This window comes from Sus scrofa, chromosome 4 (genome assembly GCF_054392235.1).
Source record: "Sus scrofa isolate SSC_HxYL_T2T_F1_AM1 chromosome 4, Sscrofa_HxYL_maternal_Yorkshire_Landrace_v2.0, whole genome shotgun sequence".
NCBI classification, from domain to species: domain Eukaryota; kingdom Metazoa; phylum Chordata; class Mammalia; order Artiodactyla; family Suidae; genus Sus; species Sus scrofa.
In genome coordinates, this window is record NC_139386.1 from 81,036,071 (window position 1) to 81,054,027 (window position 17,957).

Consider the following 17,957-nt stretch of genomic DNA (forward strand, 5'->3'; position numbering starts at 1 on the left):
GGTTTTTTAATTACAGTCCAAGGCAGATCATTTGAGAAATACAAAGTAAATCATCACTTGAAGTGGGTTTTTTTTTTTTTTTGTAATCTTCCTTAACTAAACTTAAAGAATCAAGTTTAAGCTCACAAAAACAGTCTGATTATTTTACAGGCTGTGGAAATGTTGTATCATTAGTGCTATAGTGTGTTAATTCAAATCCCTTCACATTATAGGCACAAGTTGGCTTACTTAAAATTTTAAATTTCCAACTTCTAAGCTGTATTATAGGAATTAATCAGAAAATCCTCAACCCATTATCTAGCATCTTAATTTGGCCAAATAGGTAAATCATATAAAGGGTGTTATAAACTCAGAAAAAAACTCTGAAGCAAGAGCATCTCTTCCTCACTGGTTCTAAAGGGCAGGTGAGGTAAACCTCAGGCAAACTCACTGCCTCGCATGGAGAGAGGACTGGCCATGGACAGACAGTCACTAACAACTTTCAGCCTGATTTTTTTTTCTTTCCTCTGCAATATTATATATTTTCAGATCATTTAACCATTGTCTCAGCATCTCAGCTCCACAGTGAATGTAACATTGCCTACTAGTTACCAATCAAATGAGATTAGTGATTAGTGGTAATTTCCTTTTTCCATTTCTTTCTTTCTTTTCTCTTTTTTTTTTTTTTTTTTTTTTTTTTTGCTTTTTAGGGCTGTACCTATGGCATACGGAAGTTCCCAGGCTATGGGTCAAATCGAAGCTGCAGCTGCCGGCCACAACCACACTGGATCCGAGCCACATCTGTGACCTACACCACAGCTCACGGCAACGCTAGATCCTTAACCCACTGATTGAGGCCAGGGATAGAACCCACATCCTCACATCCTCATGGATACTAGTCAGGTTCATTACTGGTGAGCCACAATGAGAATTCCCAAGGATAATTTTCATAAATTAGTTTAGCTTACTAAGAGAGAAAAAGTAAAAGATGTCATTATTATCATACATGATCATTTACATATCAATCTGAAGACCATATTTCAAAAGCTCTATATAGCATAAAAGAGGAAATTATTTCACATAGAAGCCAGGCAGTAATCTTGAACTTTGAAATCTAACTTCTACGTTCTGTATTTTCATAAAGTGAATTTCATTTTCTCATTCTGCTTCAGTATCTTTTGCGACTTTAATGTAAAGATGGGATTATTAACAACTATATGTTTATTCTAATAAAATAAAAATATGTTTTTAAGGGATTGCTCATCTTCTATGAATTTTTCATTAATTTTCTCGTGTATTAAAAAACTGTAGAACAATTTTTCCAAGAATATGAGGAGTTTGACTAGGTATTCTTTGCATTTTGAGAACTTGTTCAGTTAAAGATCATTTATCCTGGAAATATGCCATACACAAAAATGAATAACACTGGGTGATTTCCAATATTCAAGATGTGCATTTATTGGCAATCATGAAAATAAGTAAAAATTTTTTAATTCTGGAGTTCCCGTCGTGGCGCAGTGGTTAACGAATCCGACTAGGAACCATGAGGTTGCGGGTTCGGTCCCTGGCCTTGCTCAGTGGGTTAAGGATCCAGCGTTGCCGTGAGCTGTGGTGTAGGTTGCAGACGCGGCTCGGATCCCGCGTTGCTGTGGCTCTGGCATAGGTCGGTGGCTACAGCTCTGATTCAACCCCTGGCCTGGGAACCTCCATATGCCGTGGAAGCAGCCCAAGAGATAGCAACAACAACAACAACAACAATAACAACAACAAAAAGACAAAAGACAAAAAAAAAAATTTTAATTCTGAGTAATATAGAAAACATAAGCCTCTCATTTCTCCTGCAATTACTCAGGGGACGTCCTCTTGCTTAGCATGAATAGCCTAAATTTGATGGCTGGTGCTCAAATCTAGTAGATGATTATTTTACCAATGCAAATGGACTATTTTCACAACCTTCTGAAGCTGATAACACCCCCCCGGTCATCTTTTCTATTGCAACTATATCAAGAAGCAATGAGAGTTTATGTAGAGTCTGAAGTATTTTCTTTTCTTTGCAGAGGTGAGAGGATTGTTTGGTTGAGGTGCTTCCCTCAGTTAATTAGGAATTAAATTATTATTAAGGGCATATGATACTGCTGCCCTGAGGAAAGCTCTGACTAAAAAGTCCAGGTTTTACTCCATCAACTCACAGCAGGTGTGAAATGCCCCTCTGAGGTTTGATTCCTAAACAGAATTGGCAGAGGACCTTACAAAGGATGGGAGTATTGATATGCTTTTACCTCTTTACAGTGCCAGGAGGGGGAAAGTCCAGAGTTAGTATGACCAATACGAATCTTAAAGAGTGTGCCAAGCTCCCCAACTGTGATCTATAAAAAAAACCAAGAGAACTTCTTTCAATGTAATTTCACAAAATCGATTGTTAAAACCTTATACTAGGGCATTGTATGTTAATAAAGTGATCAATCCATTAAGAAGATTTTATATTTATAAAAATGTACACACCTAACGACAGAGTGCCAAAATACATGAAGCAAAAATGTACATAATTGAATAGAGAAATAGTCTACAATAGTCATTGGAGACTTCAGTAGAACAACTAAACAGAATATCAGTAAGGAAATAGAGGAACTGAACAACATCATATACCAACTAGAGCCATTTATAAAGCATTCCACTCAACAGCAGCAGAATACAGTTTTCTCAAATGTACTTAGAACATTCTCAAGGATAGAATATATGCTATATCACAAAACAGGTTTTGAAAATTGAATAGGTGTGAAGTCATACTGAGTATCTTTTCTAACTACAATGGAATGAGAAAATAGAAATAAATACAAGAAAGAAAACTGAAAAATCTACAAATATGTGTAAATTAAATTATATACACTTAAGTAGTGAATGAGTCAAAGAAACTGCAAGGGAAACTTTAAAATACCTTGAGAAGAATAAAAAACATATGAAAAACTAGTGATTCACATTAGTATGGACTCATACTAGAGTTCAGAGGGAAATTTTAGCTGTAATTCTATAAAATATGTGAAATATGAAATACTTAAAAGGAAGAAATCACGTCAGGTGAACATTCATCGACTAGACTGGCAAGCTGGCTGTGAGAGAAAACTTCCTTAGAGATTCTGATCTAATAAATTCAGAGACTCTGTGGAGAGGGAGAAGGGGGAGGAGATAGGAGGGAGAGAATGAAGGAAGGGGGAGGAAATAGGAGGAAGAGAATGAAGGAAGAAGAAGGGGAGGGGAGTAGGAAGAAAGTGGGAAGAGGAGGAAGAAGGAGGTTCTCAAATAAATAACCTAGCTTTGCAACTTACAGAACTAGGATAAAAGAGGAGTAAGCTAAGTGCAAAGCTAGCAGAAGAAAGGAAATAACAGATTAGAATGGAGATGAAACAGAGAATAGAAAAACAATACAATCTACTAAACCAAACACTGGTTCTTTGAAAAGGAGAACCAAATTAACAAACATTTAGCTAGCCTAAGGAAAAAAAGAAGGCAAACTCAAATTACCAAAAGCATAAGTGAAAATACGGACATTACTACTAACCTTATTCAAACAAAAAGAATTATAAAGGAATATCATGAACAATTGTGTGCCAGCAAATTAGATAACCTAGATGAAATGGACAAATCTTTAGAATCACACAAACTATCAAAATGGACTCAAAAAGCAGAGCAAGGACTAGGTATCACAAAAAAGAATGGAATTGGAATTTTACCTCATAGACCATGTATAAAATTTAACTCAAAATGGATCAAAGAACTAATACAGAAGAAAACAAAGGGCTAAGTGTTCATGACCTTGGCTTTGGCAATAATTTCTTAGATATGACAGCAAAAACACAGGGAACAAAAGGAAAAAATAGATAAACTGGACATTAACAAAACTAAAAATTCCTGTACATTAAAAGATACTATCAAAAGAGTGAAAAGATAACCCACAAAATAGGAGAAAATATCTGCAATTCATATTTTTTTTCCCATTTTTGGCCACCCTGCAGCATATGGAGTTCCTGAGCCAGGGATCAGATCCAAGCCACAAGTGCGGCAACGCTTCATCCTGAGCCCACTATACCAGGCTGGGTGTCCCAGTGCTCCCAAGACACTGCTGATCCTGTTGCACCACAGCAGGAACTCCTGCAAATCATATTTCTGGTAAGGGTCTAGTATTTAGAACGTATAAAGTAGCCTTACAATGCAATAACAAAAAGAAAAACAACCCAATTAAAAAATAGGCCAAACCTGAGTTCCCATCACGGCTCAGTAGTTAACAAACCAGACTAGCATCCATGAGGATGCGGCTTTGATACCTGGCCTTGCTCCATAGGTAAAGAATACAGCATTGGTGTAAGCTGTGGTGTAGGTCGCAGACATGGCTCAGATCCTGTGTTGATGTGGCTGTGGCACAGGCCAGCGGCTGCAGCTCCAATTGGACCCCCAGCCTGGGAACCTCCACATGCCTCAGGCGTAGCCCTAAAAAGACAAAGAGACCAAAAAACAAAAAAAGGCCAAACCAACAGAAAGAGCTGAAATGTAGATAACAGTGCTCAGAAAAAAAAGCATCAAACTTAAAACAGTTTCCTGTGAGAGAAGGAAAAGTGACTGGGAGGGTATAGGTGCTCCTTTCTTATAAAGAATATTCAAAATATATTCACTGTGTGAAAGTATAATTGGATTTAAAAGTAAATTTGAAACAATAAAATAGCAAAACAGCAACAAAAACAGTTCAGACTCTTGTAGTACATTCATCTCTAAAATTATTTCCTACACATGCAAAATATCAAAATCTTTGTTGTTAATTTTTATATATTATTGGCCATCAACAAAAGAGTTTCTTTAAATACTGACTCACAAGAGTTCCCGTCGTGGCTCAGTGGTTAACAGATCTGACTAGGAACCATGAGGTTGCGGGTTCAATCCCTGGCCTTGCTCAGCAGGTTAAGGATCCAGCGTTGCTGTGAGCTGTGGTGTAGGTTGCAGACGTGGCTTGGATCCCATATTGCTGTGGCTCTGGTGTACGCCGGTGGCTACAGCTCTGATTCAACCCCTAGCCTGGGAACCTCCATATGCCGCAGGAGCGGCCCTAGAAAAGGCAAAAAGACAAATACATACATACATACATACTGACTCACATAGAAAGCATGGAAAGGATAGTTCAAATTAAACTATTAGTTTGGTACCAAACAGTTCAGCCTCTCCTGTGATATACATGGGCTGAGTACACAGGCTATGGTAAACCACACACCCGGGATCACATGTAACGGTATCCTGCAAAGATTTTGGATACTTATGGACACTTCTTTCTTCTTTTTTTTTTTCATTTTTTAAAGTTTTATTGAAGTATAGTTGATGTACAAGCAGATAATTTCTGCTGTACAACACAGTGATTCAGCTATACATGTACACACATCCATTCTCTTTCTGATTCTTTTCCCATATAGATGATCACAGAATATTGGGTAGAGTTCCCTGTGCTGTACAGCAGGACCCCATTGGCTAATTATTCCATAGACCTCAGTGTGAATGTGCTGATCCCAACCCCCAGTCCATCCCTCACTGCCACAAAGGACACTTTTTTCTGATTGTGATTTTATTTTCTGTCTCTACCCAGTTCAGAACAATCCCTCTGTGCATCCAGTCATTGGTTCAAAAGACATTACTAAGCACCTGTGGTGCCTGATGCTGACTCATTCCAAACCTCGCCTGTGACTGCTGACCTTCCTGACTCAGGTTTAACAACATGACACTGGAGCATCTTGGCTACCTCTATTTCTCCCCAGGTCTCGATCTTGATCTCAATGGATCATCTCATATGTCATGACCCAATAACTCGATGAAAGCTTCTTTGCCTTCCTTTATTTGATCATTTATTTTCCCTTTTTGACCTTGACTTTGAGACTAATCTGTTAGAGCCTCAGACAGAAAGGCACAGCCCTTGCTCCTGACAGCCACAAGTACAGAAACAACAAATGTTGTCATCTAGTGTTTCTCTCTAGCTGTTGTCTCTTATTGTACTGCAGTTTTGCTTGTGTATAACCTGCCTGAGCAAAATCCTCTATGAATCACTTTTGATTGATCTTCTACAGGACACATGTTGTTATAACAGGATGTGCCCAATTTGATAGACTGCATCCATTGCAAAGTACCTACCAGCTTACATTACCAGGTTTTACTCAGTTTTACTACTTACAGTAAATACGTCTTCCTGGCCATCCTGAAATCGAACTCCATCTGTTCCATACAGATATATGGGAGCTGAAGTCCTAAGTCGTCCATAGAGTATAATATAAACCTGTGAGCTGGTCCCTGCATTTGGCAAGTCACTGGTGATTATGGAAACCTTCCAGTTACCACCTATAGAAACAAAAATGACACACAGCATTGCAGCAACTCATAACAGTGGAAGACTCAGAAGAACAGGTCATCATAGAGCCAGGAGAGGTCAGGATGGACATAACTTACTCTTCTCCATCTCCTCTGGCAAAGGGCTATAACCCAAGATTTAGATTTGGGTTTTAAAATACTTAATAAAATGATCATGTCCTACAATGTAATCATGAGAATATATGCAGAAGATCTTTAACAAGGTTAGAGAGATACCATTATTCTGTAATAGTTGGTCCTGCCTGGACTCGGAGAGAATTGCTATAATAATTATCTTAAGTTCCTAGCATTTTGACAAAACATCTCCAATTTCTTAGCTCTGACATATAACATGTACATTCAGAATTATACCTTTCAATATCCTTTAAGCTTAGATGTTTATTTTCCAAAATAAAAAAATGTGTAATTATTTATATAAATGTAAAAATTGTAATCAGATAAGTTAGAAGGAATTTCAAAAGTATTCTGGTATATTTGCTTAACCTATTGTTTTAAATATTCCAAATTAATAAAGTAACTGAGTTCCACAAATGTTAAGCAAATGTGGTATCACCCAGAAGCAAATAAAAACAGCACTATAAAGTATATGGTTCCTGGTAAATATAACTGAGATTAACTAAATATCATAACACACTGATAGTGGTGTGACATTACTTCCTAGGATGTCAATTTAATTTTGCCAGCTTGCTTTGGAGTAAACATCAAGAGTTGATCAATAATAAAATTGAAGTAATGAGAAATTAGAAGAACAAACTCAAGTTTTTTTAAAGAATGAAGAAATGAGGCAGTATAATTCAGAACTACAGACTTAAATAACATTCTACTCTTTAGGCTGATTTTTCTCTCTCCCATATTTGAACTAAATATTATTCAAATTCTAGGTATAAATTTTACTTATCTGGTACAATAAACACATGTTAAATGAATGTCCATTTTTTAATCTACTTTAAAACAGGAAACTGTACTTTATCTTTCCAACACATGGCAAAAGTCACAATAAGTTTCATCTTGGTAGACAACCAGTTAGTAAATAAAAACATCATTTTTAAAAATTGAAACAGATGGATAGGCTATCTTTAACAATGGCAGAAGGCGCTAAATTGCAGTTACAAACTATAGAGCTGGGAAAATCCTAGACTCTGTAGAATAACTGGTATGTTAGTGCCTGTTTGAATAAAATGAAATAAAGCTTTTAAGATTTTGCTCTCTTAGAAATGTAGCAAAAGAGTTCAGGGGAGAATCAATACTTACTAAACGTACAAGGACCAAATCAATAGAGAAAGAAATTGCATTTTCTAACAACTACTATGGAAAAGGATGAAAAGTACAAGAATAGAAATAAAATGAAAATAATGAAATATGATGTCTGTTTACCATAGGTTTTGCACCTCTTTAAATCATTAAAACTTTAATCTTGGAAGAGAGTGTTGTAAAAACTGGAGTAGATTCTAAAGATCCTGAACCAAGATTCATCTTTTAGTTTATAACTTAGATCAATTGATAGCCAGTAAGTCACTGAGTCATTGCTGGGTGTCCAGTGCCATGGGGAGGAGTGGCTGGAAGTCACAGAGTGACATTTTTGTCCTCCATTGGCCTGTAATCTATGAGATCGGAAGGCCAACACACCAAAAGGGAAGAAAAATCAGAACATTCTTAATGTAAGATTTGGGGGAAGTGAGGCAAGGTCACAGAAAAGTTAACAAAATAAATTTTTCTTTATATTTTAACTTTTAAAAAAAGAACTGGCTTTAAAAAAACAATAAAAATTAAACAAAGACTGTACAAAACTTTGTGCCATCATCTTTGTAAAATAGAAGCCAAGAAAAGAATGAGACAGATGATTTCAGAAATTTATAGGGCACCTAACCCAGCTTGCTCAGCAACATTATAGGAGAATGGAGATGGGTAGATAAAATTTTAAAAGTCTTTCTTTTCTTTCTTTTTTGGCCTCACTGCAGCATGTGCAAGTTCCTGGGCCAGGGATCAAAACTATACCACAGCAACAACCCAAACCATCGGATCCTTAATCTGCTGCACCACCAGGGAACTCCCTAAAAGCATTCTTAACATTCATACTGTATTAGGTCCCAATTTGAATGAGTGTGTTGAAGAGTTGAATCAATGGACTAGAAAAAAGCAGGATGCAGGGAGTGGACGAATAGCTTGATGAAAGATTCAAATTACCATAAAAATAACTACACAAAATAACTAAGAAATCTGAATAGCTCTTTATCTTTTAAAAAAAAAATCAGGAGTTCCCGTCGTGGCGCAGTGGTTAATGAATCCGACTAGGAACCATGAGGTTGCGGGTTCGATCCCTGGCCTTGCTCAGTGGGTTAATGATCCGGCGTTGCCGTGAGCTGTGGTGTAGGTTGCAGATACGTCTCGGATCCTGCGTTGCTGTGGCTCTGGCATAGGCTGGCAGCTAGAGCTCCGATTAGACCCCTAGCCGGGAACCTCCATATGCCGCAGCAGCGGCCCAAGAAATAGCAAAAAAAGACAAAAAAATAAAATAAAATAAAATAAATAAAAATAAATAAATAAAAAATAAATAAAAATCATATAGTTCACTCTTTTTCACAAAGAACTGCAGACCCAGATGGTGAATTTTCTACCAAACCTCTAAGAAACAACCAATGCCAATCCTACACAAACCCTTCAGAATAATTCCCAATTCATCATGTAAGACGAGCACACTCTGATGTCAAAATGAAAATACTCTCAGCAAAAGTACTACCAAATCAAGTCAACCACAACCTTCAGGCTTATCCCAAGAACAGTGTCTGATTCAAAAAAAAAAAAGCGCATTTGGCAAAATTAAATACACATTCATGATAGAAACTCATTATTGGAAATGATAAAAATGAGAAATACCCTTAGCTTAAACTAGAGTAAAGGCTATTCCTGTTACAAAATGGAAGAGAACTTGGCTGAACTGTGCACCATTACTTGGTGGTGGAAATAAAACTTACAGGTGGTGAACTTAGATGTCTGCTTAATGAGATTCCCAGTCAAAGTGTGGAAGGTGTGTCCTGTTTTTTCTGCTTATGGTAAACACTCAAGAGGAAGGGGTTCCCATGAGGCATAGCAGGTTAAGGATCTGGCATTATGTTGATACCGTGGCGTGTGGCGTGGGTTCCACCCCTGGTCCAGGAAATTCCACATGCCATGGATACGGCCAAATAGAAAAAAAAAGAAGAAAAAAAAAACAAAAGTCAAGAGTAGACTGAGGAAGGAATTGTTAAGTAAAAAGGAACCAGCGCATGATGATTTGAAATATTCTCAGTCTCCCCAGATGCCTTGATCTGGCAAAGAGCCAAGGGCACATGACCGAGGCATCCAATCGCCATCCAGCAGAAGCCAGCAGCAGAGGTGGAGTCAGCCAGGACAGCCCTGTGAAGAACTGTGCATCTGATGACTGGACCCCCACATCATCCACAGAAGACCAGTGAGCTTTTCAAGAATTTTTTTCCAGTAGATGATATGGACGGAGAAGGGATGAAATGAAGGAAGAAGGATTCCAAGGCTCAGAGACAGTGGAGTCCCTGCTGTGGTGGGCAGTAAGGAGGGGGCTACAGCTGCCCCGCCAAGGCCCAAGAACAAAGCAGGGAACAACAGATGCATTCTCAGGCCCTGAAATGGAATGGAATTGCCCTGTGGGGTTTCAGACCTGCTTGGGACGTGTGACTCCTTTTTTCCTTCCAGTTTCTCCCTTCTGGAAAGGGATCACCTGTCCCGGCACTGTGTTGTGGAAGCAGGTAACCTGTGTTCGGGCTGCACAGGTCTGTGGATGGAGAGGAATCTGGGCCCAGGATGGATTATAACTAGTGTCTCACCCACACCTGATTTAGAGGATACCAAATATGGGATTCCAAACTTTTTTTTTTTTTTTTGTCTTTTTGCTATTTCTTGGGTCGCTCCCGCGGCATATGGAGGTTTCCAGGCTAGGAGTTGAATCGGAGCTGTAGTCTCCGGCCTACGCCAGAGCCACAGCAACGCGGGATCTGAGCCGCGTCTGCAACCTACACCACAGCTCATGGCAACGCCGGATCGTTAACCCACTGAGCAAGGGCAGGGACCGAACCCGCAACCTCATGGTTCCTCGTCGGATTCATTAACCACTGTGCCACGACGGGAACTCCAGATTCCAAACTTTTTGAGGTGATTATGTTTAAATGATATTTTAGACTTAAAGTTGATGCTGGAATGATGAAGACTTTGGAGAATGTTGGGATGTGATAAATACATTTCACACACGAGAAGGGCATGCATTTTCTGGGGCCAGAAGAACAGTGGTGGGTTGTCCCCTCCTTCGTGAATATGAACTTATCTAGAAACAGGACCTCTAGAAATGTCATTAGTTAGGACGAAGTCACACCTGAGTAGGCTGGGCTTACTCAACCATGACTGGTATCTTATTTTATTTTACTTTATTCTATTTTGTTTTATTTTATTTTATTTATTTAATTTGCTTTTTAGGAATACAAGTGCAGCATATGGAAGTTCCCAGGCTAGGGCTCTGCCATCCTACACCATAGCCACAGCAACGTGGAATCCGAGCTTGTCTGCGACCTACACCACAGCTCACAACAATGCTGGATCCTTAATCCACTGAGCAAAGCCAGGGATCGAAACCATGGTCTCATGGATCCTAGTCAGATTCGCTACCACTGAGCCATGAGGGGAACTCCCAATGACTGGTGTCTTTTAAAAAGAGAAGAGACGGGGAGACAGAGGAAAGAATGCTGACCAGAGATAGGAAATACACAGCTGCAAGCCAAAAAGCTCAGACTTCCAGCATCCAAAATTATGACAGAAGAAATTCTTTTGTTTCAAGCCACTCTATGTTAATTTGTTATAGCAGTCCTCAGAAGCTGATACAAAAGGTGACTATATAAGCAAACTTTGTAATGTAAATGAATGCACCTCAGAAAAATAGAAAATTTCCAGTATATCCAGCTCAATGCAAATCAAAATCCTAGTCACGAAGCAGTGTGTACCTTATGATGCCACACGATGTCCTAAGAAATGCAAATGCATTTGTAGAAACAAAAAGCAAAAACTTCTTTCCTAGGGCCAGGGATGGTGGGATTTTCTCCAAAACACATGAGGCAACTTTTGGAATGATAAAAGCAATCTATGTCTTGATCAAAGTGGTGGTCATACAGGTAAACACACTGCAAACTTATAAGGTATGCATTTTTTATGTAAATTATACCTCAATACAATGGACTGTTTTAAACATCAAATTATCAAAAATCTGTAAAAGCCATAACTAAACTGGTTAAGTTGAACTGCCATACAAATGAAAAGGACTAATTTCTTTCATTTGCAAATAGCTCATACAATCAATGAAACAAAACTAAACAGGGATTTCACAATAGAAAAATGAGCAAGAATATGAATAAGCAGTTCATGAAAACACATACACACACATACTCAACCTCTTATAACTAAAGAAAGGCAAATCAAAACAAGACATTGCTTTTCATGTATCAGATTGGCAAAATCTTTAGTTTTAGAATATCTAGTGCTGTGAGAGTGGACCTTCTCAAACACTGTTTGGTATCAGGGTAGTTTCCTGTATCCTTTTTGGAGGGCAATTTAGCAATGAAAATTTATACACCCTTTGATCTAACAGTCTTATTCCTCTACTTTACTGTATAAGTATACTCACAAAAACGCCAAACTATGTGTACTTAGAACATTCTTCAAAAGACTCCCTAGAATAGTGAATAGTTGGACCTAGCCATATATCTTTTACTACAAAGTGAGTCAAAGAAATAATGAAACAGCCATGATGAAATGCTACACAACAATTTTTAAAGAATGACTTAGACAAGATATAATGCAATTTTAATGCTATACTCTCAAGTTTTTAAATAAAAGGAATATCCATAGATATATCTACACATGCTGATAAATGCATTTTAAATTCAGGGAAAAACTGAAACTATCTGAGTAGAATTTAGAAGTTGGAGCTAAGAAAAGTTAACTTTTCATCTTATTTTTGTCTAGTGTATTTGATTTTTATCATGTGTTATATTACTTTTACCATCTTAAATAGGCAAACATGTAAAAGGAAAAATAGTAAAACTTTAAATGGATAATTGCATATTATAGATGAGGAGCTCTTTCATAGGATCAGGATATAGGTAAATTGTGCCTGAATTCTTCCAAAACAAAATGTTTTCAAGTTGTGGCTATAATAATCCTCTCTAGAATTATCACCCTTTATACTTTCAGAGTTCCTTATAATCACTTGCCAATTGTTCTTCCCAGTAAACTATTAGCAACTCATAGACCAAAAATACATACATACATACATACACACATACATATACATACATACATTCATACATACATACATTTGAAGACCTATAAGAAATGTCAAACAGGAAGAACAGAAGCATTCCTAGGAGTCGATATGTTGGGACTTTAAGCCCCACAATAAATTGTGCATCACTGGCCGTAGAATGACACTTTTCGATTAATTCATTGTGAGGAGAAGAAAGCAGTAGAATGAGATCTCTGAGGTCCACAGAGAAGCTTCCTGAGATCTACACTTTGAACCTATGTTTCAGATAAGGTAACAACCTCTCCATAGCAGTTTCTTCATTCAGAAAATGGAAATTATACACATGGCTTTTATAAGGGCTATACAAGATAAACCTAATCAAGTACATAGTACAATGTCCGGTATATAAGAATCACTTAACGAAGGAAAGTTATAACTGCCGTTGCAACTGTTATAGAATTACCTATTTTCTACAAAGTAGACCACACATTCTCAACAAGGGCAACAGCACTCCCAAAGGAGGAAATTGGTTCTTGGAGGGCAAAAGGCTTAAACATTACAATGGTTCATGGCTCTTCTAAATTCAACACTATCCAACAAAATATCATTCCTCAGTACTTAATTTCTCTCATTAGTAGATGGCAATGAGGAAAAAAGGTTGAGGAAGAATGAATTAGGCTAATAACTCACTTAAGGATTACATGAAAATGCTGTTATCAATTTTGCAAATTTCATGAATGGAAACTGATCTCCCAAGGTACAAAATTAGAGAAATGGTGCCTGTTCCTATCTACACACCTGAATGGTGGCAATCCATGCACAAGAGAAAGGGAATCAGCCTCGGGACGTAGTTATGCAGCCACTGATGACAGTAGTGCCTATGAGGAAATTTATACTGGTAGGTGTCGGCCCAATATAAATCACAAACATTTGGGAGTAAACCACTGGAAATCTTATTTCAAGCAGGGCAACCAGCAAAGGCTGCTGCATCGCAGCTACTACTGTGTGAAGAAGATGGATTGTGTGAAATCAGAAGTAGCCATAAAATAACTGAGTGGTAGAGACACGGAACTAATGGAAGAGAACGGCTTTTCTAATCTTGCCAGAAAAGCCTTTCTTTTTGCTTTCTGCCCCCTGCAGTAGCAAAATACCAAAGTGAGACTCAAGATGATGCTGGAGTGATGGACGGCAGGGCCGCTGCGCATGTCTCTGTGGCACTCTCTGCTCTATACCTCTGAGCACTAAGCTGAATCTCGACGCCTGCATCTTTCATGGTTCTCTTTACACACAGGAGTACAAGCCCCAAGGCTACTTCCCTGGCTGCATGCTCCATAATGGTGGAAAGTGGAAAATTCCAAGCGAGGCACTCAGAGTTTTGATCTCCAGCTGGTTGAGCAGAGTTTGAAGAAGAGGAGGAAAAAGAACTTAGATTAACCAGAGCAATTTTGAAAAAGAACAAAGCTGGAAGATCTGGTACTTTCTGGTTTCAAGGCTTATTATGAAGCTACAGTAATCAAGACAGTGTGTTTGGCATACAAATAGACACAGAGGTCGATGAAAGAAAATAGAGAGTGCAGAAATACTCCCACACATATATGACTGAATGATTTTCAACAAAAGTCTAGCCTTTTCAATTCAAAGTATTTCAATGGGAAAAGGGTAGACTTTTCAACAAAGGGTGATGGAATAATTGGCTATCCATACAAAGTGAACTTTAGCCCTTACCTACTACCATACACAAAAAATAACTTTAAATATGTCAAATAGACCCAAGGTAAGAACTAAAACTATAAACTCCTAAAAGAAAACATAAAAAGTTTTATCATTGGGCTAGGCAGAGATTTCTTAGATAGCACTTGAAATATTTGTCATAAAAAAAATAGAACTTCATCAAATTAAAAATTTCTGCCTGTTGAAAGTCTCACCATTAAGAAAACGAAAAGGCAAGCTACAGACTGGGAGAAAATATATATATGAATACATTATGCCCAGGATATATACAAAAAAAACTCCTATCATTCTAGGACTGCAAACACCCAATAGAAAATGAGATTTGAAAAGACACCATGCCGCAAAAGATATATGAATGGAAAATATCAATAGTCATTAGGGAAATGAAAACTAAAACCACAAAGAAAGATCACTACACACACCAGAAGGGTAAAATTTAAAAGGCTGATAATGCCAAGTGTAAACAAGAAAACAGAGTAACTAGAATTCCTACACATTGCTCATGGGGATGTGAAATGGCACAGCTGCTGGCGAAAGCAGCCAGCAATTACACAATCGCCACACAACCTGGCAATTTCACTCCTAGGTGTTTATCAAGGAGAAATAAAAACATATATCCTGTAAAAGACTTGTACATGACTGTTTATATAACTTACATTCATAACAGTCAAAAACCAGAAATGGGGAGAGGACAAGATGGCGGAGGAGTAGGGAGACACGCTCACCCTCTTCCACAAACACAACAAAAAAAGCACATCTACAGAATAAATGACTCGCACAGAACAGCAACCAATCGCTGGCAGAGGAACCTAAACTCCAATAATGGCAAGAAGTTTGTGACATTACTGGGCAGAACGGGAGAAAAGAGGAGAGTGAGAGAAGGTGAATCCGAGCGGGACAGGCGCTCCCGAAAGGGAGCTGCGGAGGAGAAAGGGTTCCCGCACCCTGGAAAGTCACCTACCGGGGGAAAGATCAAACAAACCGGAGGAATCTCCAGATGCAGAGAAGAGTATAGCAGTAAGTTGGAGTACGGAAAAGCCAATCAAGAACCCAACAGACCATCTGAACTACGGGCACAGTCACCAAAAATTGAGACGCCTGAGTGGGGGCTGGGCACCGAGACCTCGGCTCCAGAGGTTAGTCCCCGGGAAAGGGACGGGGGATGCCTGGATGGGGGCTGGGCACCGAGATCCCGGCTGCAGAGGTCAGACCCTGAGAACGGGCTGGGGGGGCAGGGCGGAGCGGAAACTGCTTGGGAGGTCTAGAAACCATTTGACGGGGCAGAGACTGCCTGGGAGACTAGAAAACAAAGCTGTCGCAGAGGAAGGGAACAATACTCTAGGGGCGGGGAAGTGGAAAGCCGCATCAGAGGGAACCTGGGAGAAGAGCCTGGTCTGCGCCCGTGCTGGGGAGGGGAGAGAAGAAGGGGTGGGTCCCCATAGAATACCCCCCACGCCACAGCAAGCTTACAGGCCCGCTAGCTAGCAGAAAGCTGTGCTTCCCAGTGCATCCCCTCCCCCCACCCCCGCCACCCCCTATGCTCTCACCGGACCTGGGACTGCCTGCCATCCAGGAGGGCTGGCCTCAACAATTGCCTGAAGCCTACCACCGCAGTGGCTGTCCCTGCACAGGCCCACTTGCCCTTTGGAGGGGCTACACTTCCACAGAGCAGCACCAAACACCACCAGCCCCCGAGAAAAGGCCTGCAGCCCAGAAAAGCTAGAACAAGCCTAGCCAGGCCGTGAATAGATCGGCCTAATTCTCCGACGGTTTTTCTGAGTCGGGCTGCCCCAGGGAGGAGCCTCTTGGGTTTCCAACGGCCCTGCTACCCGCCCAAGCCCCCAGGGGGTGCCCTAGTGGATCAGCTGCATAGGACTGCCAGTTCCAGGCAGGATCCCCTGCAGCCCAGAAAAGCTGCAATAAGCCTGGCCGAGTCGGGAAAAGATCTCAGACAGTTTTTCTGAGTCAGGCTGCCCTGGGGAGGAGCCTCTTGGGTCTCCAACGGCCCTGCTACCCGCCCAAGCCCCCAGGGGGTGGTGAGACCTAGTGGACCAGCTGCATAGGACTGCCAGCTCCAGGCAGGACCCCCTGCAGCCCAGAAAAGCTGCAACAAGACTGGCCGAGTCAGGAAAACATCTCAGACGGTCTTTCTGAGTCGGGCTGCCCTGGGGAAGAGCTGCTTAGGTTTCCAGTGGCCCTGCCACCCACCCAAGCCCCCAGGGGGTGCCCCACTCCCGCGGAATAGCTGCTCAGCACCACCAGACCCCTGGAAGAGCCCCTGCAGCCCAGAAAAGCTGCAACAAGCTCGGCCAGACTGTGAAAAGATCCGCCTACATTCTCAGGCTGTCCTTCTGACTTCGGCTGCCCTAGGGAAGAGCCTCTTAGGTTCTCAGTGACCCAGATAGCTGCTCCAGCCCCCAGGGGGTGCTGCACTCCTGAGGAACAGCTGCCCAACACCGCCAACCCCCTGCAAGAACCCCACAGCCTCAAAACACCAGAGCAAGCTCTGCATGACCAAGTGAAATCTGCTACCATTGTGGTGTGGACCTCCCAGTCCTGTCTGCCCTCAGGAAGCCCTCCTTTGCTTCAAAGAAACACTGTTAGCCCCATCAACACTCCAGAAAAGCCGCACTGCCTCAAAAAAGATTGACCAACAACGCCAGCCCTCAGGAAATATTCCACGGCAGTGACAAGGCAAACACTGCCCGATAACGGAGAGTACAACTCCCTCAGGAGAAAGAAAACAACAAGCAAGATGAAGAAGCTGAGAAACCACCCCCAGTCAAACCAACAGGAGAACTCACCTAAAACAGTCAACAATGAAACAGATCTCTGCAGTCAGACAGACCTGGAGTTCAAAAGAGAAATAGTGAAAATACTGAAGGAATTAAGAGAAGATATGAACAGTAATGCAGATACCCTCAGAAAGGAACTAGAAAATATAAGGAGGAGCCAAGAAAAACTAGAACATTCATTTGCAGAGATGCAAACTGAACTAGGGGCAGTAAAAACCAGAATGAATAATGCAGAAGAACGAATCAGTGATATGGAAGATAGAAGAATGGAAATCACTCAATCCGGTCAACAGACAGAAAACCGAATCAAAAAACTGGAAAGCAATATAAGAGACCTATGGGATAATATAAAGCGGGCCAATCTACACATAATAGGAATTCCAGAAGGAGTAGAAAAAGATGAGGGGATGGAAAATATATTTGAAGAAATTATCGCTAGAAACTTCCCAAATCTAAAGGATACTGGGTTCAAGGTACAAGAAGCACAGAGGGCCCCAAACAAACTGAACCCAAACAGACCCACACCAAGACACATCATAATAAAAATGGCAAAAGTTAGTGATAAAGAGAGGATCCTAAAGGCAGCAAGAGAAAAACAGAATGTTACCTACAAGGGAACCCCCATAAGAATATCAGCTGATTTCTCTACAGAAACACTACAGGCCAGGAGAGAATGGCAAGAGATATTTAAAGTGCTCAAAGGAAAAAATATGCAACCTAGAATACTCTATCCAGCAAGAATATCATTTAAAATAGAAGGG

At 40.3% G+C, this 17,957-nt stretch overlaps 1 protein-coding gene across 14 annotated transcripts in view; it reads right to left on the reverse strand.

The window, feature by feature from the left end:
• The window catches only part of LOC100627466 (uncharacterized), a 207,048-nt gene that overhangs the window by 54,766 nt on the left and 134,325 nt on the right, over window positions 1–17,957 (reverse strand). For all 14 annotated transcript variants that reach the window (XR_014843820.1, XR_014843821.1, XM_021089367.2 and 11 more), the window contains 2 exons: window positions 6,179–6,342; window positions 2,259–2,345 (listed from right to left, as the gene is read on the reverse strand). Coding sequence is in view for 10 of the 14 variants with exons in the window: in XM_021089367.2 (XP_020945026.2) it covers window positions 2,259–2,345; window positions 6,179–6,342 (251 nt within the window). In the remaining 4 variants the exon portion in view is untranslated. The remainder of the gene's footprint in view (window positions 1–2,258; window positions 2,346–6,178; window positions 6,343–17,957) is intronic.